We start from the raw sequence: 19,066 nt of genomic DNA, 5'->3' as shown, positions 1-19,066 counted from the left end.
TTCACTTGGCTCATGAGCTTCGTATACACTACATAAGCATTACAATTGGAACCCTTTTTTAGATGACTGTCAAAAGCTTGTGAAATTAAAGTTGAATTGTTCCTAGACCAAACATGCCACCTTAAAATATGATATATAGAAAATAAAACAGCTTGTGGCATGCTGTAGAAAGAACATATTTAACTGGGTGGTGCAATAAAGCAAAGAAGAGTTAGTTAGAACACTCCAATCACCATTGTTCCCAGTAAGCAATTACCATGGATCCTACTGACCAATTACTAATCACATTTGTTCCCAATAACCAATCATTAACCACTGGTCCTATAGACCAGTCACCAATCAACACTGTTCCCAATGATCAGTCACCATTGATTCCAACCACCACTGACTACTTTCGTTCCCAAAAAACAATCACTAAGAACCCTTGTTCCCAATTAACTTCCACTGTTCCCAACAACCAATTTCTGAACACTAGTGTCCATCATTCAGTGTTTTCCACAGAGGTGGATAGAGTAATAAAATATTCTACTCAAGTAAAAGTACTGTTACTACAGTTAAATTTTACTTAAGTATAAGTAAAGTTACCAGTCTAAAAATCTACTCATGTAAAAGTAAAAAAGTAGAAGTACACAAAAAGCTACTTAATTACAATAACACAAGTTAATGTAATTCATTACTTTTCACCTCTGGTCTCTAATGTCCATTTTTTCCACACACTAACCCCAATTGTTCCCAAAGACCAATCACTGATCACACCTGTTACCAATGACCAATTAGGAATCACCCATGTTCCCAACCACCACTAATCACCATTGGTTTTCAGACTTGCTTCCCTTGTTGTATCAGATCTGACAAAAACACAGGAAATAAAGCCCTTATCAGCATACTGTAGTATATTAACTGGGTGGTAAAGTTAGCTGGTACATTAAAGCAAAGTTAGTGATAATGCATTTATTTCACATACTAAAAAATATGAGAAACTGGAGAAATTTTATTCAGATATTATGCATTTATCATGAACGTCCTCTATAGAAATCCACAAAAGATACTGTATGAGCCTCTAGGCCTTGTTGCAGGAACCAGTGTGGAGCTGCTACCACTTCCTTAAGATATAATCACATGATTCCTGATATATGACCCTCTGCGTCTTAACCTACAACACAAAAAAAACCCTAAAGCCATAGATGTCCATATAAGACCATTTCATCGAACATCAGTACAGCTTTTTAAGGACGTGAGCTTTCAAGCTGGGGTGATTTATCACGAGAGAGGGGGTTTGCAGAAAGATAGCAAGCTCACACCATGCACAAAGACCCTTTAAGGACCTGTCTCAGGAGTTCTCTGGCTGCATCAGGTGGCTCAGGGCATTGAACCCTGGCTACAAGAGAAACTGACGCCAGCTTGCCAGTGCGTGCAAAAGATGCAGATTCCTTCATTCTACTTCTGTCAGCGAGTTAATAAAGGACGTTTCAGATATGAGAACGTGCTAAAGGACAGACAGAAGGAGTCTGGCTTGAAAATGGCAATCGACTACTTAAAAGAGCTTTGTTCTCGGGTTCGGCTCAGACTTTTTATTTAAGCGATGAGCAAAAAAATCTATCTATCTATCTATCTATCTATCTATCTATCTATCTATCTATCTATCTATCTATCTATCTATCTATCTATCTATCTATTTATCAATGTATATATGACTACAGGCATGAACATGATGACTGGGACGTGGTGCATGGCTTAGGGTGTTCTCACTTTTGTTGCCAGCTGTTTTGACAATAATGGCTGTATGTTGAGTTTTTTCATTTTATTTTTTCATTGAGTATATATATATATGTGTGTGTGTGTGTGTGTGTGTGTGTGTGTGTGTGTGTGTGTGTGTGTGCACAACCTTAACACTCATTCAATGGCCTTTAAGCAATTTCCCCATGTCAGAAACACTCACACATATACAAACACAGGTAGGAGATGAACAGAAACTCCACACAGACGGTAACCTGATCTTAAGATCGAACCAGGAAACCTGGAGTGAGGAGGAAACGCCACCTCTGTGCCTCTCCCAGCCATCATTTACAAATGCAGAAATGGAAACTTGTGGTATTTGAGGTTTATGGAATTGCAAGCTAAGGCTTTTAACAAAAATTTTTTAAGCAAAAAGTGTGCTGGTGAATTTAAATGTATAACGCATGTGAATGTGTGTGGGGGACAACCTGGACAAAATGGCATTTTCTTCTGTAGGAAGTTCTAAAAATGGCATAATTCTATCTTAGGCATGCATCTCAATCACATGCTCTAATATTTTAACATGAGCATGAAGATCATGACATTCATTAGGTTCAACCTATGCAATGTGTGGAACTAGGTGTGGAATCAAATATTAAATTAATTTATTCTTTTTTCCCTGACAGTTTTTACCTCTTTTTTTTATTTGATATTTTCTGCATAATTGTGGTGAAATACGTTGATGGGTTTATATATAACTATAGCACTATACTATATACTATATATATATTGGAAACCTGACCATAAGATTGGTATGTGTTTCTGAACAACCTATTTTACATTTAGTCTCCATTTGCTGTTAAATGTACCTCTACTCTTCTTGGAAGAGGTTCCACTCAATTTTGGAGTGTACTTGGGATTGAGATTTGAGCTCATTCAGGAACAAGGCTGCAGTCAGCAGTTCAATTCATCCCAAAGGTGGTCAATAGTGTTGAGGTCAGAGCTCTATAGTAGGTCACTCCAACCAGGGGCATTATAGTGCTGGATTATAGTGCTTTGGGTCTTCTAGTATTTAATGTGATCACATCCAAAGACATGTTTTTTGATATACACAAACATTTCATAAGCTTACCTCCGACATGGCTGATCTTGTTGGTGATGGCGTATCTGAGGACGCGCTCTTCTTTGACGTACATGGCAAAGATTCGCTCAACATGGAGCTGCAGCGTCTCGACTCCGCCATGCGGCATGTGCCTGCAGTCCCTGTACGTGATGTTCTGTCTCAGATGGTAGGTAAACTTTTCAGCTCCACTCTGAGCGGACACGATCGTAAACTCCCGTATCGAGTTGGACGTGATCACTGAGGGCGGATAGCAAAACACATGGAATTACTCCGTACACCCGTGTGCAGTTAACCCAAAAAGTGCACTTCCTCTACCGGACCTACGATAAACTGGCGTGGAAGTTGGCCGACGCATAAAAGTGAGCCGGGTTTGACCTTTAATTACATCCTCCAGCTGTATATCAGCATGAAAAACAGTTTATGCTTTGGGGCTCATCACAATGAGACACAGCTTCCTCTGAAAGGAAGTTGGGAGGGTGTTTTTTTTTTTTTTTTTAGATGGACCACTGACCCCTTGATCTCTGTCTCCAATAACCAAAGAATGCATAGTAAGAAGCTAGATCATAAAGCAAGGCATCTAGTACATACTTTTTTTTTAATCTAAATGCGCCAGAAAATAGAGCAGTTAAAAAAAACAAGCATCATAAAATATAATTATTCTAAGAAAATGCATTTTGATTTAGTATTATTGCATTTTAAAATATTACAGCCAATCATGTCCTAGTATGCAAATAGGTCTTTGGGTAATTACAGTTTACAACTCATTTGTGAATTAGAATATATGCTTATTATCATTTTGGGAGGAGTCTTCAGTTTCAGTACTTACATTTACATTTTCCACAAAGGGAAAGTCTTTAGGATGGACAACGTTGTGTTGCGTGAGACTGATCATAGAGGCTATAATTTACGTGAGCTTTTGGATGTTCCATAAAATGAACCCTAACTACGAGGTGGTATCAAAAAGTTTAGAGACTAGCTCTGTTTACAAGAAAGTACTTTATTTATCTCCGTTTACACACGATCACCTTCAAAACAGTCCCCTTGCACAGCAATAAAGCGCTCCCAGCGTTCCTGCCACTTCTGGTCGTGTCCTGAAGGTCTTTTCAACACGTGTCATACACCTTCTGTTATTCGTTCTGGATCTCCGCAATGGTGTCAAAATGGTGACCTGGGGATCTTTATCCTCAGGAAGAGGGCAAAGTCCGCAAGAGCCAAATCTGGTGAGTAGGGTGGGTGAGATCATTTTGTTTTTGGCGAGAATCTCATGTGTGAGGAGAATGGTGACAGAGTGCGCACGTGGTCAGAATAGAAGACCTGGTAACAGCCACCGATGTACACAGGATGATTTCTTATGGCACAACTTCAAGGTCGGTGCTCCCTGTGACTGTGCGTGCAGCCTTGTGCTGCCATCTGTTGGTGTGTTTTAAAACTAGTCTTGAAACTTTGTTGATACCACCACGTAAAAACGAAAGAGTATGGCAAAGAAATTGCATTCGTTGCCAAATTCTTACAGGACAAGTCAATAAAACACTTTCGAGCTGTTATAGCAAATCTATCAACCACCGTGTGGTAAAATTTACTCCGTTTCACGTTGGGTCATGTTGTCAAAACAACTAATTGTTCTTTATAATCAATGAACATAGCATAAAGAGCATATTTACAAGTAGGAGATCTTACATGATGGGTAATACTGATAGGTTTCCGAAAAAGGCTCCATCTGAATGCTGGCACCAGGGGGCACGAATGGAACGCTGCCCTCCAGATGAGTTTCTACATTCATGTAGTTCTGGTTGTCCAACCCCCGTGCGGTCTGAACAATGGTGAGTCGTTGGTTGCCGGGGTGAAAGGTCACATCGGCATGGCGAGTAAACTCGGCACCTGAGGGACGTAAACAAGTTTAATTTAACATATGGTTGTTTTTTGGGATTTGTTTTTATCGGAAATCCAAAGAACCACAGATCGTGGTGTATTCTACATATTCACATTGTATAATCACACCCAGGCGAGGGTCACCACCCTTGTAACAAAAATACTTGAGAGATATTTGAGTCGTTTTTTTCCCCCAGCACATAAAAAACACAACCATTTCACCACCTGACTTGAATTATACTGAGAGATAAAGTGTGTCTTAATCAAACCTTGACTATCAGCCCTCCAAGAGGGAGGCCTCTGGAGAAACCCCAGCTGTGAGGCCTTTGGTTTATATTAGTGAGAGAGAAACTGCTCAAGACCTTAAGCGTGTCCCAGGGGGAGAGCAAATGTTAAAAAAACACACAGCACAATAACACTGGCAATGAGCAGCAGGGTTTCCTCACTCGTGCTTAGGGGTGGAGCAGTAGGATAGCTGTATTAGGCAAAATCATCGTTTACAGTACTGGACTTCACATGGGTGAACTTCACATGGGAAAACACATTAAGACAAAAAAAAAAAAGCTTATAGTCATAATATTTGATGATCAACTGGGAAAAAATGCTACAGCCATGAGTTTATGTTTAGGCCATTTGGCAGGGACTCAACCACAGCGACTTACAATTATCTAATTTATTGAGAGTTAAGAGCTCAGCAGGGGCAGCTTGCAAACTTCCAATTCGATTTGGCAAATGCCAGATACATAAAGAGAATCTTTAGCACTCATCCAATGAAACTTGCATTTATACAACTGAGCAGTTTAGAGTTAACGGCCTTGCTCAAAGGCCCAACAATGACAGTTGAGCCACTTACCCATTACTACAGAAGGAGCTTTTTGGATGCAAACGGTCAGCTGTTCTTCGGATAGTCCAATGCACTAAATTTTCTACTCGTAACATCATGTTGTATTATCATGACCAAATGTTAGAAGGCGCCTGATAATAATACCTGTTATATTTTCATTGAAGTGATGAATTTTTTTAGTCATTTAGTTTTTAAATTTTAGTAAGACTTTTTAAACCTTTTTAAGACCTTTAAGAATTTAATTTAAGACCTATATCACAACATCAAAACACACACACACACACACACACACACACACACACACACACACACACACACACACACACACGAACACACACACACATGTTGTTAGTAACCAAGTTCTAAATAAAATCTTTTCAAGCCAAGTATTGCTAAACTTGCAATTCCACATACATGAAAAATAAAATCTGTTTTACATTTGTGGTAGAATCCAAGAAAGATTCGCCTCAATAACAGAAAATTAATTGGCGGTTCAATGTGGGTCTCATTCGTAGTCATAATACAACTACAACACCACAGAAACTAACAAACAAAAACATTCTAAAGTGCTTAATGAGCATTTTAATGAGATTGGATGCAGTGTTACATGGACATAAAAAATTAAGACCTAGAACGTTGAATTTTAAACTTTTCAAGGCCTAAAATGTAAAAAATGTAGACTTTTTATTTTTATTTTTAAGACTCTATGCAAACCCTGATTTTGTTACTGTAATCCTTTAGTCACCCTTATAGCGTATCTGGAAGTCACGTGACAAAAGGACGAACGACTTGGACCAGAGGACTCATGAGATTAACTTAAATCTGTTTCCTGTGTACTGCACTGCTCTGAGTTTGTAGTAACGGTGTCACGACGCCTATTAATTTGTGATAGGTGCACAGAATATTCTTTTGAAGGCCACTATTGTTTTTCGTTTGACAGCTTTCAAGAAATGAGCTCTTAGCCCTCAAATATGTCAACTAACGTTAAAAAAAAAAAAAAAAAGGCGCAGAATGTAAAGATATCCAGATCCAGATCCAGATCCAAATCCAGATCCTCTCTCAGTGATGATCATTTGTGTGCTGTCCTTCTCATATCCACCTCAGATATTCAACCTGACGTTAGTGCACTTGTTTAAGCCCAAAACAGGCTAGATTTCTCTCAATGAACACTAAAAGACCTGAGGTAATCCAAACAAAAAACACTGGGTTCCAGCTTCCAACTTTGTATGAGGAAAGCCAATATTTTGGCTCAACAGCTTGGTGACCACAAGGCACTATAACATATTTGGTCACATTCTTACCAGTGATGTTGAAACCATTATAGCTGCTGGGAAGCTTGAGTGCAAAGAGCCACCCAAAAAGGCCACCGATGGGTGTGGCAGGCATCAGAGACCACCCTAAAGGCTCTGGGACTTCACTGATGGCTGTGTATGCTCGACCGTCCCCCACTACGATGTAAACATGGAGGTCGATGTTGTCCAGTCCCACTGGGGTCGAACCCACAGTAACCATCCCGTTGACTTTTCCATTCACACGCTGAGGAGCGCCTGTAAAAAAGAAGAAGAAGAAGAAAAATATTAAAAAAAACTGAAGGTCCTTAGAGGGAAGAAGCTTTTAGAGAATTTTAGAAAGATCAATTTCTCCATTGCTTCCAAATAATTTATCTTCTATTCCAATTTTCTCACCTCCTTTGCTATGAGGGAATCTTTTCTGCCTGCTAAGGAATTACCGAGTGCTGAACAACTGTTTCCAACTAAAAAGAGTGGCAGGTTTGTGTTTGGCGACAAAACTGCGCTGTGTCCGCTTTCCGTCTCCACAACCGACCCACACACTCCATAAGAGAACACAAAGCTCCTTCTGTACACACTCATATCCCACTGCCAAGTATGATTTTCCTCAGCAGAAATGTCATTCAGCAAAGCTTAAACACTGTCTGACTGGGGTTCATGTCTTGGGCTCGGAGCATGGCCAGGTTAATAACACATTATGTTGTATGTATTCAGTATTCTAGGTTTAATATGGTGTCTCAAGTAGGATGTTTTTTTAAAGAAAGCTTTACATAGCCTTAAAAAAAATCAATGGATTTATTTGACTTAAAAAAAATATATATTATGCCTGCAAAAACAAACCGGAAACAAGGTAAACTTGTGTAAGTAGACTGTTTAGCAGTGTCTTGGATGGAACTTTTATTGAAAAGTCATTGAAAAAGCTCAGTCTATGGTGGAATTCCGACAAAAGTTATCTATATTTATCTGTGAGTAACATGTTTGAATTCAATCCAACTCAAACACAAACTCCAGTTTGCATCATAAACTTCAAATCCCCAAAAATGGTTGTTACCCAAACTGAAGTCAATTTTTTCCCCCCAACAAACTTAAATAAAAGTCTACGGAGAAAGAAGTGTTTTTATGAAGTGCTTTAGAATAACTGTTTACTGAAAATCTTATAGAAATAAGACAATTAAATTAAGGATTTAAACAATCCCTCTAGACTCCACAAGCTCAACTAAATGGACACTAAAATAAATGTAAAAAACTGTATATGGCATGCATTCTAACATGAGTAGCAGTTTAATTTTTGTTACAGAAAAGGAAAAACTTTTACCTACACCTAATTTATTTCCATACCCAAGACCAAATGTGTAAAATCCTAAATTGTCCTAATACAGATGGTCCCAGAGTTACGATGGTTCGACTTAAAATTTTCTTATTCAATTGTCTTACGAGGAAAATACCGATATGACAAAATCGTAAAAATATTGTGCGAAAACGTAGCAGCGTATGCTCCGCCCTCCATTTGCAAACCAACGCTCATCCACTCGCCCACTGCCACATTCATATACACTGTATAGTTTATACAGTACGGTACTGTAAATGGCTCTGTTTCGCTAAATTACGGTATGTACTTGTTAAATTCTTAAGGAATTACAGTATTCTACTCCATACTGATCACGATTCTTTAAGACTAATGGGTAGGCTAGACCACGTATCGATTTAGTATATTTTCAAATTACAACAGGGTCATCGGAACACATCTCTTTCGTACATCAAGGACTACGTTTATATAACTAATTTAAAACTCACCATCAGGAAGGCAATGGCGTCCATTTCCATAGAAACCGGCATGACAGTGGCAGCAGTAGCCTGATGGGTAATCGACGCAGTAAGCGTTCTGGCTGCAGGTCTGCTGGAAACGATTGCACGTCTCCTTGTTTTCAGTGGAATAGTGAATCACTGAAGAGAACAAAACCAGATAGATCAACAGAGTGAATAGGAGAGAGACCTAGAGAGAGAAGATCATGTTAAAACCTGTAAACATAATGTAGGACTTTAGACACAAGCCTAAGTAGCTCTGTAATCATACATACGGGGCGACTAAATTTACTCGAGCAACAATTCTACGTTCTGCAACCTGACAGATGTTCCCTGTGCCCGAGTGGCGTTAAGGAAAAGACATCTGTCATCCAGAAGAGAGATGAGAAAAACTCCTGTCATCTGTTCCTGCTGCAAACAAAGTTATTAAAGACAAAATGCTGGCCCCTGGCCAAATATGAGGCTCATGTCATACTGGACATCTGGATGTGTTTTTTTTTTTTTTTTCACTGCAGTTGCTCAAGGTCACAGCTCACATTCATTCATTTGAATTCCAGGAGGTTCTTATCACACTTGGACCAACACAGTACCATGCCGAAGCTTTGGGAGAGTATTTATGACAAAGTGCAGGTTAACTGGCCTTGTTTGTTTTTGGTTTGTTTTACTTTTATGAGTTATGCTGTATTGAAAAGAATGAAAGACAAAAGGAGTGACAAAGGGGAAGGCTGAACAGCTGTTAGATTTTAAAGGAAGTAAAAAGTGTAAAAAAATGAGCGTGACTGCTGTTTTCACAGTTTCAGTCTCACCTCCAGAGTCAAAGTTCACATTTTCTTCCACGTTAACCCTGACATGACCATCAGGGTGAATGGGATACGCTTCCAGAAGAGTGGCCTCTGGGACTGGATCCACAGACTCGATGATTTCCTCTTTCTGAAAATTTGTAAGGGAATGGTGAGTAGGCTGAGGGTCTGGACTCAGAGTGCCGTGATCTTCGTAGAGGTCAAGTTGGGACAGATGTAAGTCAGCTTCCTGGTTTGAACTACTGAACTTAGAGGCACCGTGGCCGAGCTGAGGGAATTGTGTGGCATCAGGATTTGGGAAATCTGGATCGATGTTGTATTCTGGCTCCTCGTTGAAAGGCTCATTGTCTGTCTCATACTCTCCTACAGGGAACTCGGGGGTGGTTTGTAACAAAATGGTTGTCTTCATCGGGAATGCGGTGGGTAGAAGGCCATGATGACCAGCTGGAATCACGTTGCCAAAGGAGTATGCGTTTCCGATGTGGAAGAGCCAAATGCCAGACACGCCAGTGTTACCTGTCCTGAAGGGAGATTATAAAAACAAAGCATAAGCACAAAGGAAACTAGGAAGCAAATACAGAATTAAAATACATTCGTCTAATTCTTACTGTTGCAATCAACCCGACATTAAGAACCTCCCAAAAAATTTGAATTCCAAAATTTTCCTAGTAATGCATTACTATGGATGAGACATTTATTTGGTTAATGGGAAAAGCTTAAATTCCTTACTGGTACAAGTTCTTGACAGACTGCTCATTGCTGGTGAGGCTGAAATAAGGTCCCTCGGTGCGTGAAAAGAATAGATACAAGACTTCTCCCCTGGTGAAGCCGACCCGCGCAGGCAGCTCAATCTCCACATTAAACATCTCTTTAGGCCGCGTTCCAAAGAACTGCAATCCATCCTCCGGGTAAAGGTAAAGAGCGTAGGTGTTCTCCTCATCATAAGCCACCACCGCCTGGAATGTGTTAACCTGCCAAACAAGAGGGAGAAGATCAGCGTCGGTCTCCTTTGCAAATGCAAATTCTAGGGCCTTATCTTTATCCTCGGGGTGATGTAAGTTTGCTCGAGGAACAAAAGATGGTCACACCGTCTTGATAAACAACTTGTGTTTATCAAACGACTCATTGAATTGTTCACACAACAATACATTTCAATGAGAACCACAGAGTTTATCCAGACTGTAAACGTCTGCGCCGTTTATTGCTTGTTTGCGACTCTTTGAAACCATCCCCATATTTGATCTTTTTTTCAAGTTCACATTGATTTTATTTGGTCTGGTAACTCAAGCAAATGTCCCCTTTCGTTTCCCGTTCTCATTTTACTCAGCCCTGCTTTCCTCACACCCTCTTAGGAGAGCACTTTTAAACCGCTGTTTGAAGTGCTGTCTTGTCTTGGCCATAGTCCTTTTCAAGCCATAAAATTCTCTGAAAGCCAAGATCAGAGACATGACTCTGTCCCGATCCTTGGCCACAGACGGCTTTGCCTGACCACCCACTACTTCCAGGTGGTGGATATTCAAATTTTTAAGTAATCTTGCTAACAAAATAAAAGTGCATGCAATCAACATTCACATGGAATAATTTGCACCAATGTGCCTGAAAAAAAAAAACACCTTGTGTTCTTTGGTATTTTACCTTCACTATTATCATCACAAAAGAACCTGCAAGGACCCCCCACAACTGCTGCACATGGCTTTGAAAGACCAAGAGGCTACCTAATTCCATAGCATACACCTCTCCCTCCATCCAACAACAAAACAAAAAACAGCCCCAACCCCTTCGGCCTTGAATCCTTAATTACAAGGCCACACTGCCTCCAAGCTCTGCAGGAACACACCCATAAACAAGATTGTTTAAAGATGTTATTGTAAATAATTAGGCACCCACTTGTGGCAAGACTGAGACACGTCCAGGATGATACCACAGGGCACAGTGCCGTAATTGGAAGACAGAAAGCTCGACCGAGCTTGATCTGAACTTCCACTGCTTATTTGTTTAAGCAATAACACCTCCAAATGGCTTCCCACGTCCATCTTGTCTGCGGCAGACACCAGACAGACATTCGGGGGCCGGAAACAGCATCTACGATACAGAAAACTGACTCCCAAAAAGAAAACACAAGCAACTGTCTAGCTTCTCCACCCCCACACCCTAATACAGAGCATCCGAAAAGCTTGACACTCAGTGGATGAACTGGAGGATGTGCTTTCTTTAAACATCCCCCCCATGGCTCGGAAGGCTTATACTGTAATCCATTGTTGAGCAGCAAGCAAACAGTGTCAGTAATCATAAACTGATCCGAGCGAGCTGGTGAGCCTCGAACAGTAGGACACCAGAGAGACTCGATAGACTTGAATTCTCACCTGTTCGAGCCTCCAGAGACGACTGCGCTCGGAGTGCATTAAAGTGATTTATCTCCTGACGCATAGTTGTCCACGGATGTGATGGATTACATGCTATTACTGTCTGGTAAAGCATACGTTCCCGGGTCAGCGAGCTGCCCGGATCGTCTGAGTAATTCACTCAAGCTCTGTTTATATGCGTCGAAAGTCTTTGGATATATACATATCAGAGGAACAGTCAGGCTGTTATCTGAACCAGTAAATAACCGACGAGAATGTTTAATCTGACATACAGCTGTTGGCCCCTGGAGGTGAAATCCTAACAGCAGGAATCACAGCATAAGACTCTTCAAATCTGTGCTTCCATGGTTCTTATGGTTTCTCAGCATCCGGAGCTGAACAAGCTCAAATATTTATACACTGCACCTCTTGAATGCAACCTCAGACTATGGATATGAATTGGATTGCCAAATGCATTCGCGCTTGCTCAACAAAAGTTGGCGCTAAACGGGTTCTCGGCAAGGAAAGAGCCGATAATCCCCGAGCTATTAGGGGCAGAGAAAGACTACACGTGAGTAATCATGTCCTCTTCTTTTCCCACCACTTTTTCTTGCAAGCTGCAAAAGGAAATTAGAGGCTGCAGGGATTTTCAGGATAGATTAGTAGTTAGCGCAGGGCAGCAATGTGTGCACAGGTGCCCTATGGGCCTGCAATTACGGCTGAGGGGGTGAATTAAGCTTGGAGAAGGAGGGGTATGGGGGGTAGGAGACGACTGACGGTCAACGCTGATAACCTACACCTTTCAGAAGGTTAGAGCTCTGAGCTTCGGGGTCACATAGTTCACGACACCCGATAGATTCCCACTGGGTGGGGGGGTAATCTGAGCAACCTTTGTTCAGTATTTGTCCCGTAGATAAGATTTCTTAGCTTAGAAAATGACAAACAATTCAATCCCATCAATTATACTGGATTTTAAATTCCAGATCACCAATCAAACACTTACAGAATGTATATAATGGAGTCTTAAATATTTATTAAGAAAACATTTCTACAATCTGGCAACCCTACCCACCAAAAGGCAGTAATTATAACCTTTTTTAATGACATGCACTAAATACATTCCTACCAAATGATTCCTCACCTGTCTGGAAGACTCTGAGGTGCGCGTGACCTCTTTGTAAGCAGCTACGTTTTCCCATGTGGCGATGATCGCGTGAGTGGGTGTGAACTGACTTTCTGGGAATCCTCTCTGGACTTCGGAAGCGATGCGATTCAGGACACTGGGGGACTCAGTTAAGCGGTAGTAGATGGCTCCGTTTCCATTACTGGTGTCTATGTCGGCGAGAAAAGGTGCAATAACAGGGAATTCGGTGGGGAATCCATCATCAACGTACTGCTTCTCCATCGGAAGGTCATGAGGCGAGATGATGCCGTTGGTGGCCACCTGGAACAACACAAACAATTTCAATGAAAAAAAAACCTTGAAAACAGTGAAAAGTTTCTGCTTTTCGTTCCGGACCATATACACACACACACAAAACCGAGGATGATTATTTACTCTACATGCCCTTTAATTATTAGCAAGCCTTAAAAAAGCTCATCTGCTCTAAAAACTACTACTTAGCTTGTGGAAAACGTGTGGCCTCCAAATAAATGACTTACACACGGAAACACACCAACCTAACCATAGTGGAGCTTTTTTTTCCACCAGATGTTCGACTAGACCAAAGATGGGAGAGACTTACTATGATACTAAATGTAATATTTTTTCCATTCATTCATTTGTTTCATTTTTTTAAAAAGGGAATCATCGGAAGGACAGACAGAAACACAAAAGAGTAAATGAAGCAAAAATGTGGAAAGCTGGAAATATGATTCTTGCAACAAATTCTTTCTAAATAATATGAATTGTTTGAATTTTTGGAAAAACAGACTAGATATAGACGACTGATTTTAAGAAACAGATGATGAAGATGAAGAGGAAGAAACTTAAACTCTCAAACTAACTTTTTTTAATAAACAAACAAACTTAAAAAAAAAAAGGTTTTAACCAAAACCTCTTCTTTGATCTTTTAGTAGAAAGAAAGAGCACCAGATTCATCCTAAATAAATAAGTTAGAGGGTGGAAAGAAAGAAAGAAAGAAAGAAAGAAAGAAAGAAAGAAAGAAAGAAAGAAAGAAAGAAAGATCATCTTCAATAAATAAGTTAGAGGGTGGAAAGAAAGAAAGAAAGAAAGAAAGAAAGAAAGAAAGAAAGAAAGAAAGAAAAAAAGAAAGAAAGAAAGAAAGAAAGAAAGAAAGAAAGAAAGAAAGAAAGAATCCCATGAGTTTGCAAAAGACATTTGGTTAATTAATAAATATGCAAATAAATATATACAAATAAAATAATAACAAACACAAATAAATAACAAACAAGCAAACAAATAAATACTTAGTATAATAGTAACGTGAACTGAGTAGATTCAATTAGAAAGTACATTTGATTCAATAACAACTATTTTCACAATAATAATAATAATAATAATAATAATAATAATAATGTTGATGATGACGTCATTATTGTAGAGTAATAAATACTTTCTAATAAATCCCCATCCTCCACTTTCTCTATTAAATAAAAAATCATGATTGCACTCACATATAATTTGTTGAACGAGGTGTCGTAGAAGCGCATGGCTTTGCTCAGTGAGATCACTTCAGATGTTTCATCGTCTCCTTCTGGCAGAGTCCGATCTCCACTCTGGGTCCCGTAGGAGAAAAGATCTCCTCTCCTCAGAGCGCTTCCAGGATGTGAGATGAAGGAGAGCTGGAGCAAAAACGCCGCTACTTGCTTCCACATGGTTACAGCTTTCTCAGCTTGTCTCAGCTGTACATTGAGTCCACACTCTTCCCTCTGCCTTTCCACTCTGACCTGCTCTGTGATGCTCCTCTCAGAGTCCACAGGAATTTGAGCTGGGATGGAGAGCGCTGCCCCACAGGTTGCCAGATTGGTACCCTTTAAACCGACCAATAGGGGATTTATATTTGGGGAGATTTTATAACATGAAAAATACTCAAAGTAAATTCCAAATTAACGCATTTTTTAATAATAATCTTTTCACATCCAGTCACCAGTTTCTTTCCTGCTCAACGAGTGACGTCAATCCAACATGGCTGCTCAGCTTGTAAATGAGTTTATAAAGCAGAATTGGCTTAAATAATACATTATTTGATCAAATTTCTATGTTTTGCTTTAATTCCTATTCAAATAATGGATTAATTTGATTGTTTTATTAATAATTGATCTCAAAGATCACAAAGATAACTAATTAACTATCTACTAAATACAAGGTGGTATCAAAAAGTTTCGAGACTACTGGCGTTAACTGGTGCTATGCTGACCGAATATGACACAGAGACGTTTAACATGGTTCGGCAAGTTTATGGCGATGCAACATTGAGTTGTTCGCTGTGTTTTGAGTCGTACAAGCGGAAGAACATCACTGGAAGAAAATTTTAAAAAATGTCAAACCTCGAAAATGTCAAAATCATTCAGCAACTTGTGCATGATGATTGCCGGTCCACGTGAACAATCCACGTGATCTCACTTCTGCACCAACCTTACTTGCCAGATTTGGCTCCTGCAGACTTTTCCCAATTTCCAAAGATAAAGATCCATCTCAAAGTTCATCGTTTTGACACCATCACGGAGATGTAACACGGATCACACAAGGTGCTTGACACGTTTTAAAAAGACTTCCAGGACACATTCCATTGGTGGCAGGAATGCTGGGAGCTCTGAATTGCTTTGCAATGAGACTATTTTGAAGTGTGTAAATGTAGATAAATAAGAATTATCACTCATATGACCAACGATGTTACTGTGTAAAATGGTGCGTGAACATTTTAGTCTCACTATAGTAGAACTGAACCGATGGTCACTCCCAAGGGAGGAACTGGAACTCTGCAGTTAAAGTAGTGAACATGCTTTATGAGGCATTTCTCATTTCACCATTTTAAACATCACAGATGTGAAGATACCATACATCATAACTATGGATACATATGCACAAATGGCTGGCATACATATTAGCATTTAGTGTGCCACTTGTCAACTGTTGCAATACCAAAGGAAATCGTTAAGCGAGCATAGTACTTTGTGACACTGTGTCCCCAACTACGTGTCCCCTCGAAACTAATGTTGGGTCTCAAATCACATATGTCTTTAAGGGTTAGGGGTTAGACAATTTGGACAAGCAACATCACCTATACTTTTGGTTACACAGCAAGAATTATTTTGATGTATAGGTTTCAGATGCAACACAACTCGTCCCAGGATAAATCAATTACTGAAGAAAATGAATGAATGAATGAATGAATGAATGAATGAATGAATGAATGAATGAATTTCCAAGAAACTATACACTTGAACTAGAACTTCCATAATGAACTTGACAAAATAGCACAAAAACACATGCAGTATAGGTTTTTATAACTAAAATAGAACTACTAATTTAATCAAATGTATACAAGTACATGTATACAATTTGCATTACTGAATGCAGCTTTGATCAATCTTTCTAAAAAAATATAAATTCAAGCACTGATTTAGGTCTGCTTTTACATTAACCCAATCTGGCAACCCTTGCAATCTGGGCGGAGTTACGCAAATATCCTGCCCGCTGATTGGTTGTGCTTCGTTTGATAGGAAGTACTTCCTATATTTCGGAAAAAGTTTGTAAAACTTTCGACCTGCAATTATGATCGTTTTCTGTATTTTCTTTTACTGTACACAGAAAACAAAACAAATAAAAAGCGTAGATGAACTGCATTTATAATAAAGAAAACTCAATGGCATGTAACTTTCCCGAAGGGGGCGTGGCTTGCGATGTGAGCGACCGCCCACTTTCGGACCAGACTGGGCATTTCATGGGAAATACAATGAAAAGTTTATTTCATTCTTATACACACTTATTAACTCGTACTAATTGCACATTATAATTATAATAACACTTGAATTATTCCTACTAGTATTATTGCTTATCTGAATAATTGTATGTGTGTAAATCAATATCTGTTTACACAAGATCCAGAAGAAATGTTGCAAAAACACAAAATCTTTATAATGAATAAATATTTAATTCATGATTATTTCAGTGTGCAAAATACAGAAGTCCTGTATTTAAACACAATTCCTTCATTACTGGATCAAAATGATTAGTTGAGGTTGGTATGCTTTCTGTTTATTCCTGCATTAAAGTCTAAAAAAAGGATCCAGACATTAGATTGAACAAGTCTGAAGGTCAGAATCAAAAATCAAGTCAGTAGTTACACTTTGGTGATAAACCATTGAAGAAGTGCCAGTTTGGTGTTTGGTGTTTGGTCTTGTGCTGCCATCATGTGGTTTATGCAGTGGAACCCTAAACGTTGGTACAGATAATGAGGGATTTATAAATACAGGTTATACACAGATAATCAAATCTGGGCACATCTGCCACAGAGACGTTTGACTTGGCATACGTTAGATATATGCCGATGCACAAATGAGTTATTTTGAGTGGCACGAGCTCAACCCCTGAAAATGTCAAAACCATTCAGCAACTCGTGCACAATGATTGTCGGTCAACGATCCACACGATCTTCCTTCCACTCCTGCGGATTTCACCCTCTTCCCAAAATGAAGATCAAGTTTAATGGTTGCTGTTTAGACACCGTTACAGAGATCCAGCACGAATCTCAGAAGGCACTTCAAAAAAGATGACGTCCAGGACACATTCCAGAAGTGGAAGGAATGCTGTATTGCTGTGCATGGGCACTACTTTTAAGATGATGTGGGTAAATGTAGATAAATAAAGTGCTTTCCCAAGAAAAAACAGAACTAGTCTCGAAACGTTTTGATGCCATCTTGTAAATCCAGGGAATTGTCCATGCGAAAAAACATGTGGACACCGGATGTGCTTCTTCCCCAAAAACTGATGGCAACAATCAGGAAGCACAGGGGGTCCAAATTCTGTTTGAGCACCACAATGCTTAGAGACAGGAAGTAATGAAGTACAATGAGTTTGTTATTGTACTTAAGTAGATTTTTCTGGTGTCAGTACATCACAATTTTTTTCTTTTGACTTTTTACTTTGACTCTAATTTTTTTACACAAACATCTGTACTTTCTACTTTTTCAAACCAGGTTTGTTACTTTAGATTAAATCTATTTGGAGACATAATATTTGTTCTTCTTATTGCACACCATTTTCAGCCCATCAACCTATTTCTTGTTACTTCACAGCTGTTGAAGTCTCCCACTGGTGTACAATATCCAGGCTCTCACACACCACAGACGTAGGCTAGCGTACCGAGCTAACAACGAGCAAGACAGAAGGCAACACAAGTATGAGGATAATGTGGATGAGACAAAGGGAGTCAGGGTACAGAGACATTCCTGATCACCTGGTCATCATCTTTTCTCTGCATGTGTTCTATATGAAGGTTCATAAAGACAAGTTTGGAGTGAAAGGACTCAGACCCCTGACCTCCTCAATCCAACTGAACACCTTTGTGATGAACTGGAACTGGAGCTTTCTCTACCCATGCTCTTGAACCTGAATGACAAGGACGAGGGTGTGACCATGACGCATTGAAAACCTCGTTAATTACACTTATGTTGCACACAATAAGTCCACCTACAGCATTCAGCTACTTCTGTTCAAAAGTCTTTGACCTTTGTGTCATTTTTATAATTGGCGGTCTGTAATTGATTTGCCTGGAGTTGAGACAGTTTTTAAAAGGTCATGGCATTTTGTACCAGGCAAAATCACCCTCGCCCTAACACGCCCATTAAACCCCTTCTCAAAAAGTCCTTTTCTGTTCACAGCTCTGTAATCAGACCACTGGCTTTCAGAAAAATCTCAGTGCTGCAGTTGCTGTGATCCAGCTACAGGAGGCGTCACAGGAAAACAAAAGGATCCAAAATTCCATTTTGATATCAGAAGTTAGTTAATGAGTGTTAAATTATTACAAAGATATTACCATTAAAGTGTGTATTGTTACACATTACTACACAGGCTTGCAACGTGTTGGAAAGGTTTCATCTTTCTGGGTTCTTTGAAATTTACATGCGTAAATAGCAATAGACTTCATGCCAAAAGACTTCATGTAGGCTTTATATCACAAAATGTCCATCTTTAGAATTTCTGAAACGAAAATATTCGATTTTAAAAGATTTCAATAATGATTAATAATGATTGTTTAAAACAATATACATCCCAATTTCTATCTAGTTAACTAGAATCAATCAGACTCTCAAAA

General features: G+C 39.4%; 1 protein-coding gene across 1 annotated transcript in view; it reads right to left on the bottom strand.

Moving 5' to 3' along the window:
- nid2a (nidogen 2a (osteonidogen)) overlaps positions 1 to 14,741 on the bottom strand; it is a 43,307-nt gene extending 28,566 nt beyond the window's left edge. Inside the window, exons 1-8 of the mRNA XM_046855247.1 lie at positions 14,424 to 14,741; positions 12,928 to 13,230; positions 10,174 to 10,415; positions 9,451 to 9,965; positions 8,636 to 8,785; positions 6,854 to 7,099; positions 4,517 to 4,717; positions 2,849 to 3,076 (exon numbers count right to left, since the gene is read on the bottom strand). Of these exons, the coding sequence (XP_046711203.1) occupies positions 2,849 to 3,076; positions 4,517 to 4,717; positions 6,854 to 7,099; positions 8,636 to 8,785; positions 9,451 to 9,965; positions 10,174 to 10,415; positions 12,928 to 13,230; positions 14,424 to 14,624 (2,086 nt within the window). The 5' untranslated portion in view covers positions 14,625 to 14,741. The remainder of the gene's footprint in view (positions 1 to 2,848; positions 3,077 to 4,516; positions 4,718 to 6,853; positions 7,100 to 8,635; positions 8,786 to 9,450; positions 9,966 to 10,173; positions 10,416 to 12,927; positions 13,231 to 14,423) is intronic.
- Positions 14,742 to 19,066: the final 4,325 nt, after the last annotated feature.

Source organism: Silurus meridionalis, chromosome 8, assembly GCF_014805685.1.
Source record: "Silurus meridionalis isolate SWU-2019-XX chromosome 8, ASM1480568v1, whole genome shotgun sequence".
In the NCBI taxonomy this organism is placed as follows: Eukaryota; Metazoa; Chordata; class Actinopteri; order Siluriformes; family Siluridae; genus Silurus; species Silurus meridionalis.
Note: the sequence above shows the minus strand (reverse complement) of the source record. Positions and strands in the feature narration are given on the sequence as shown.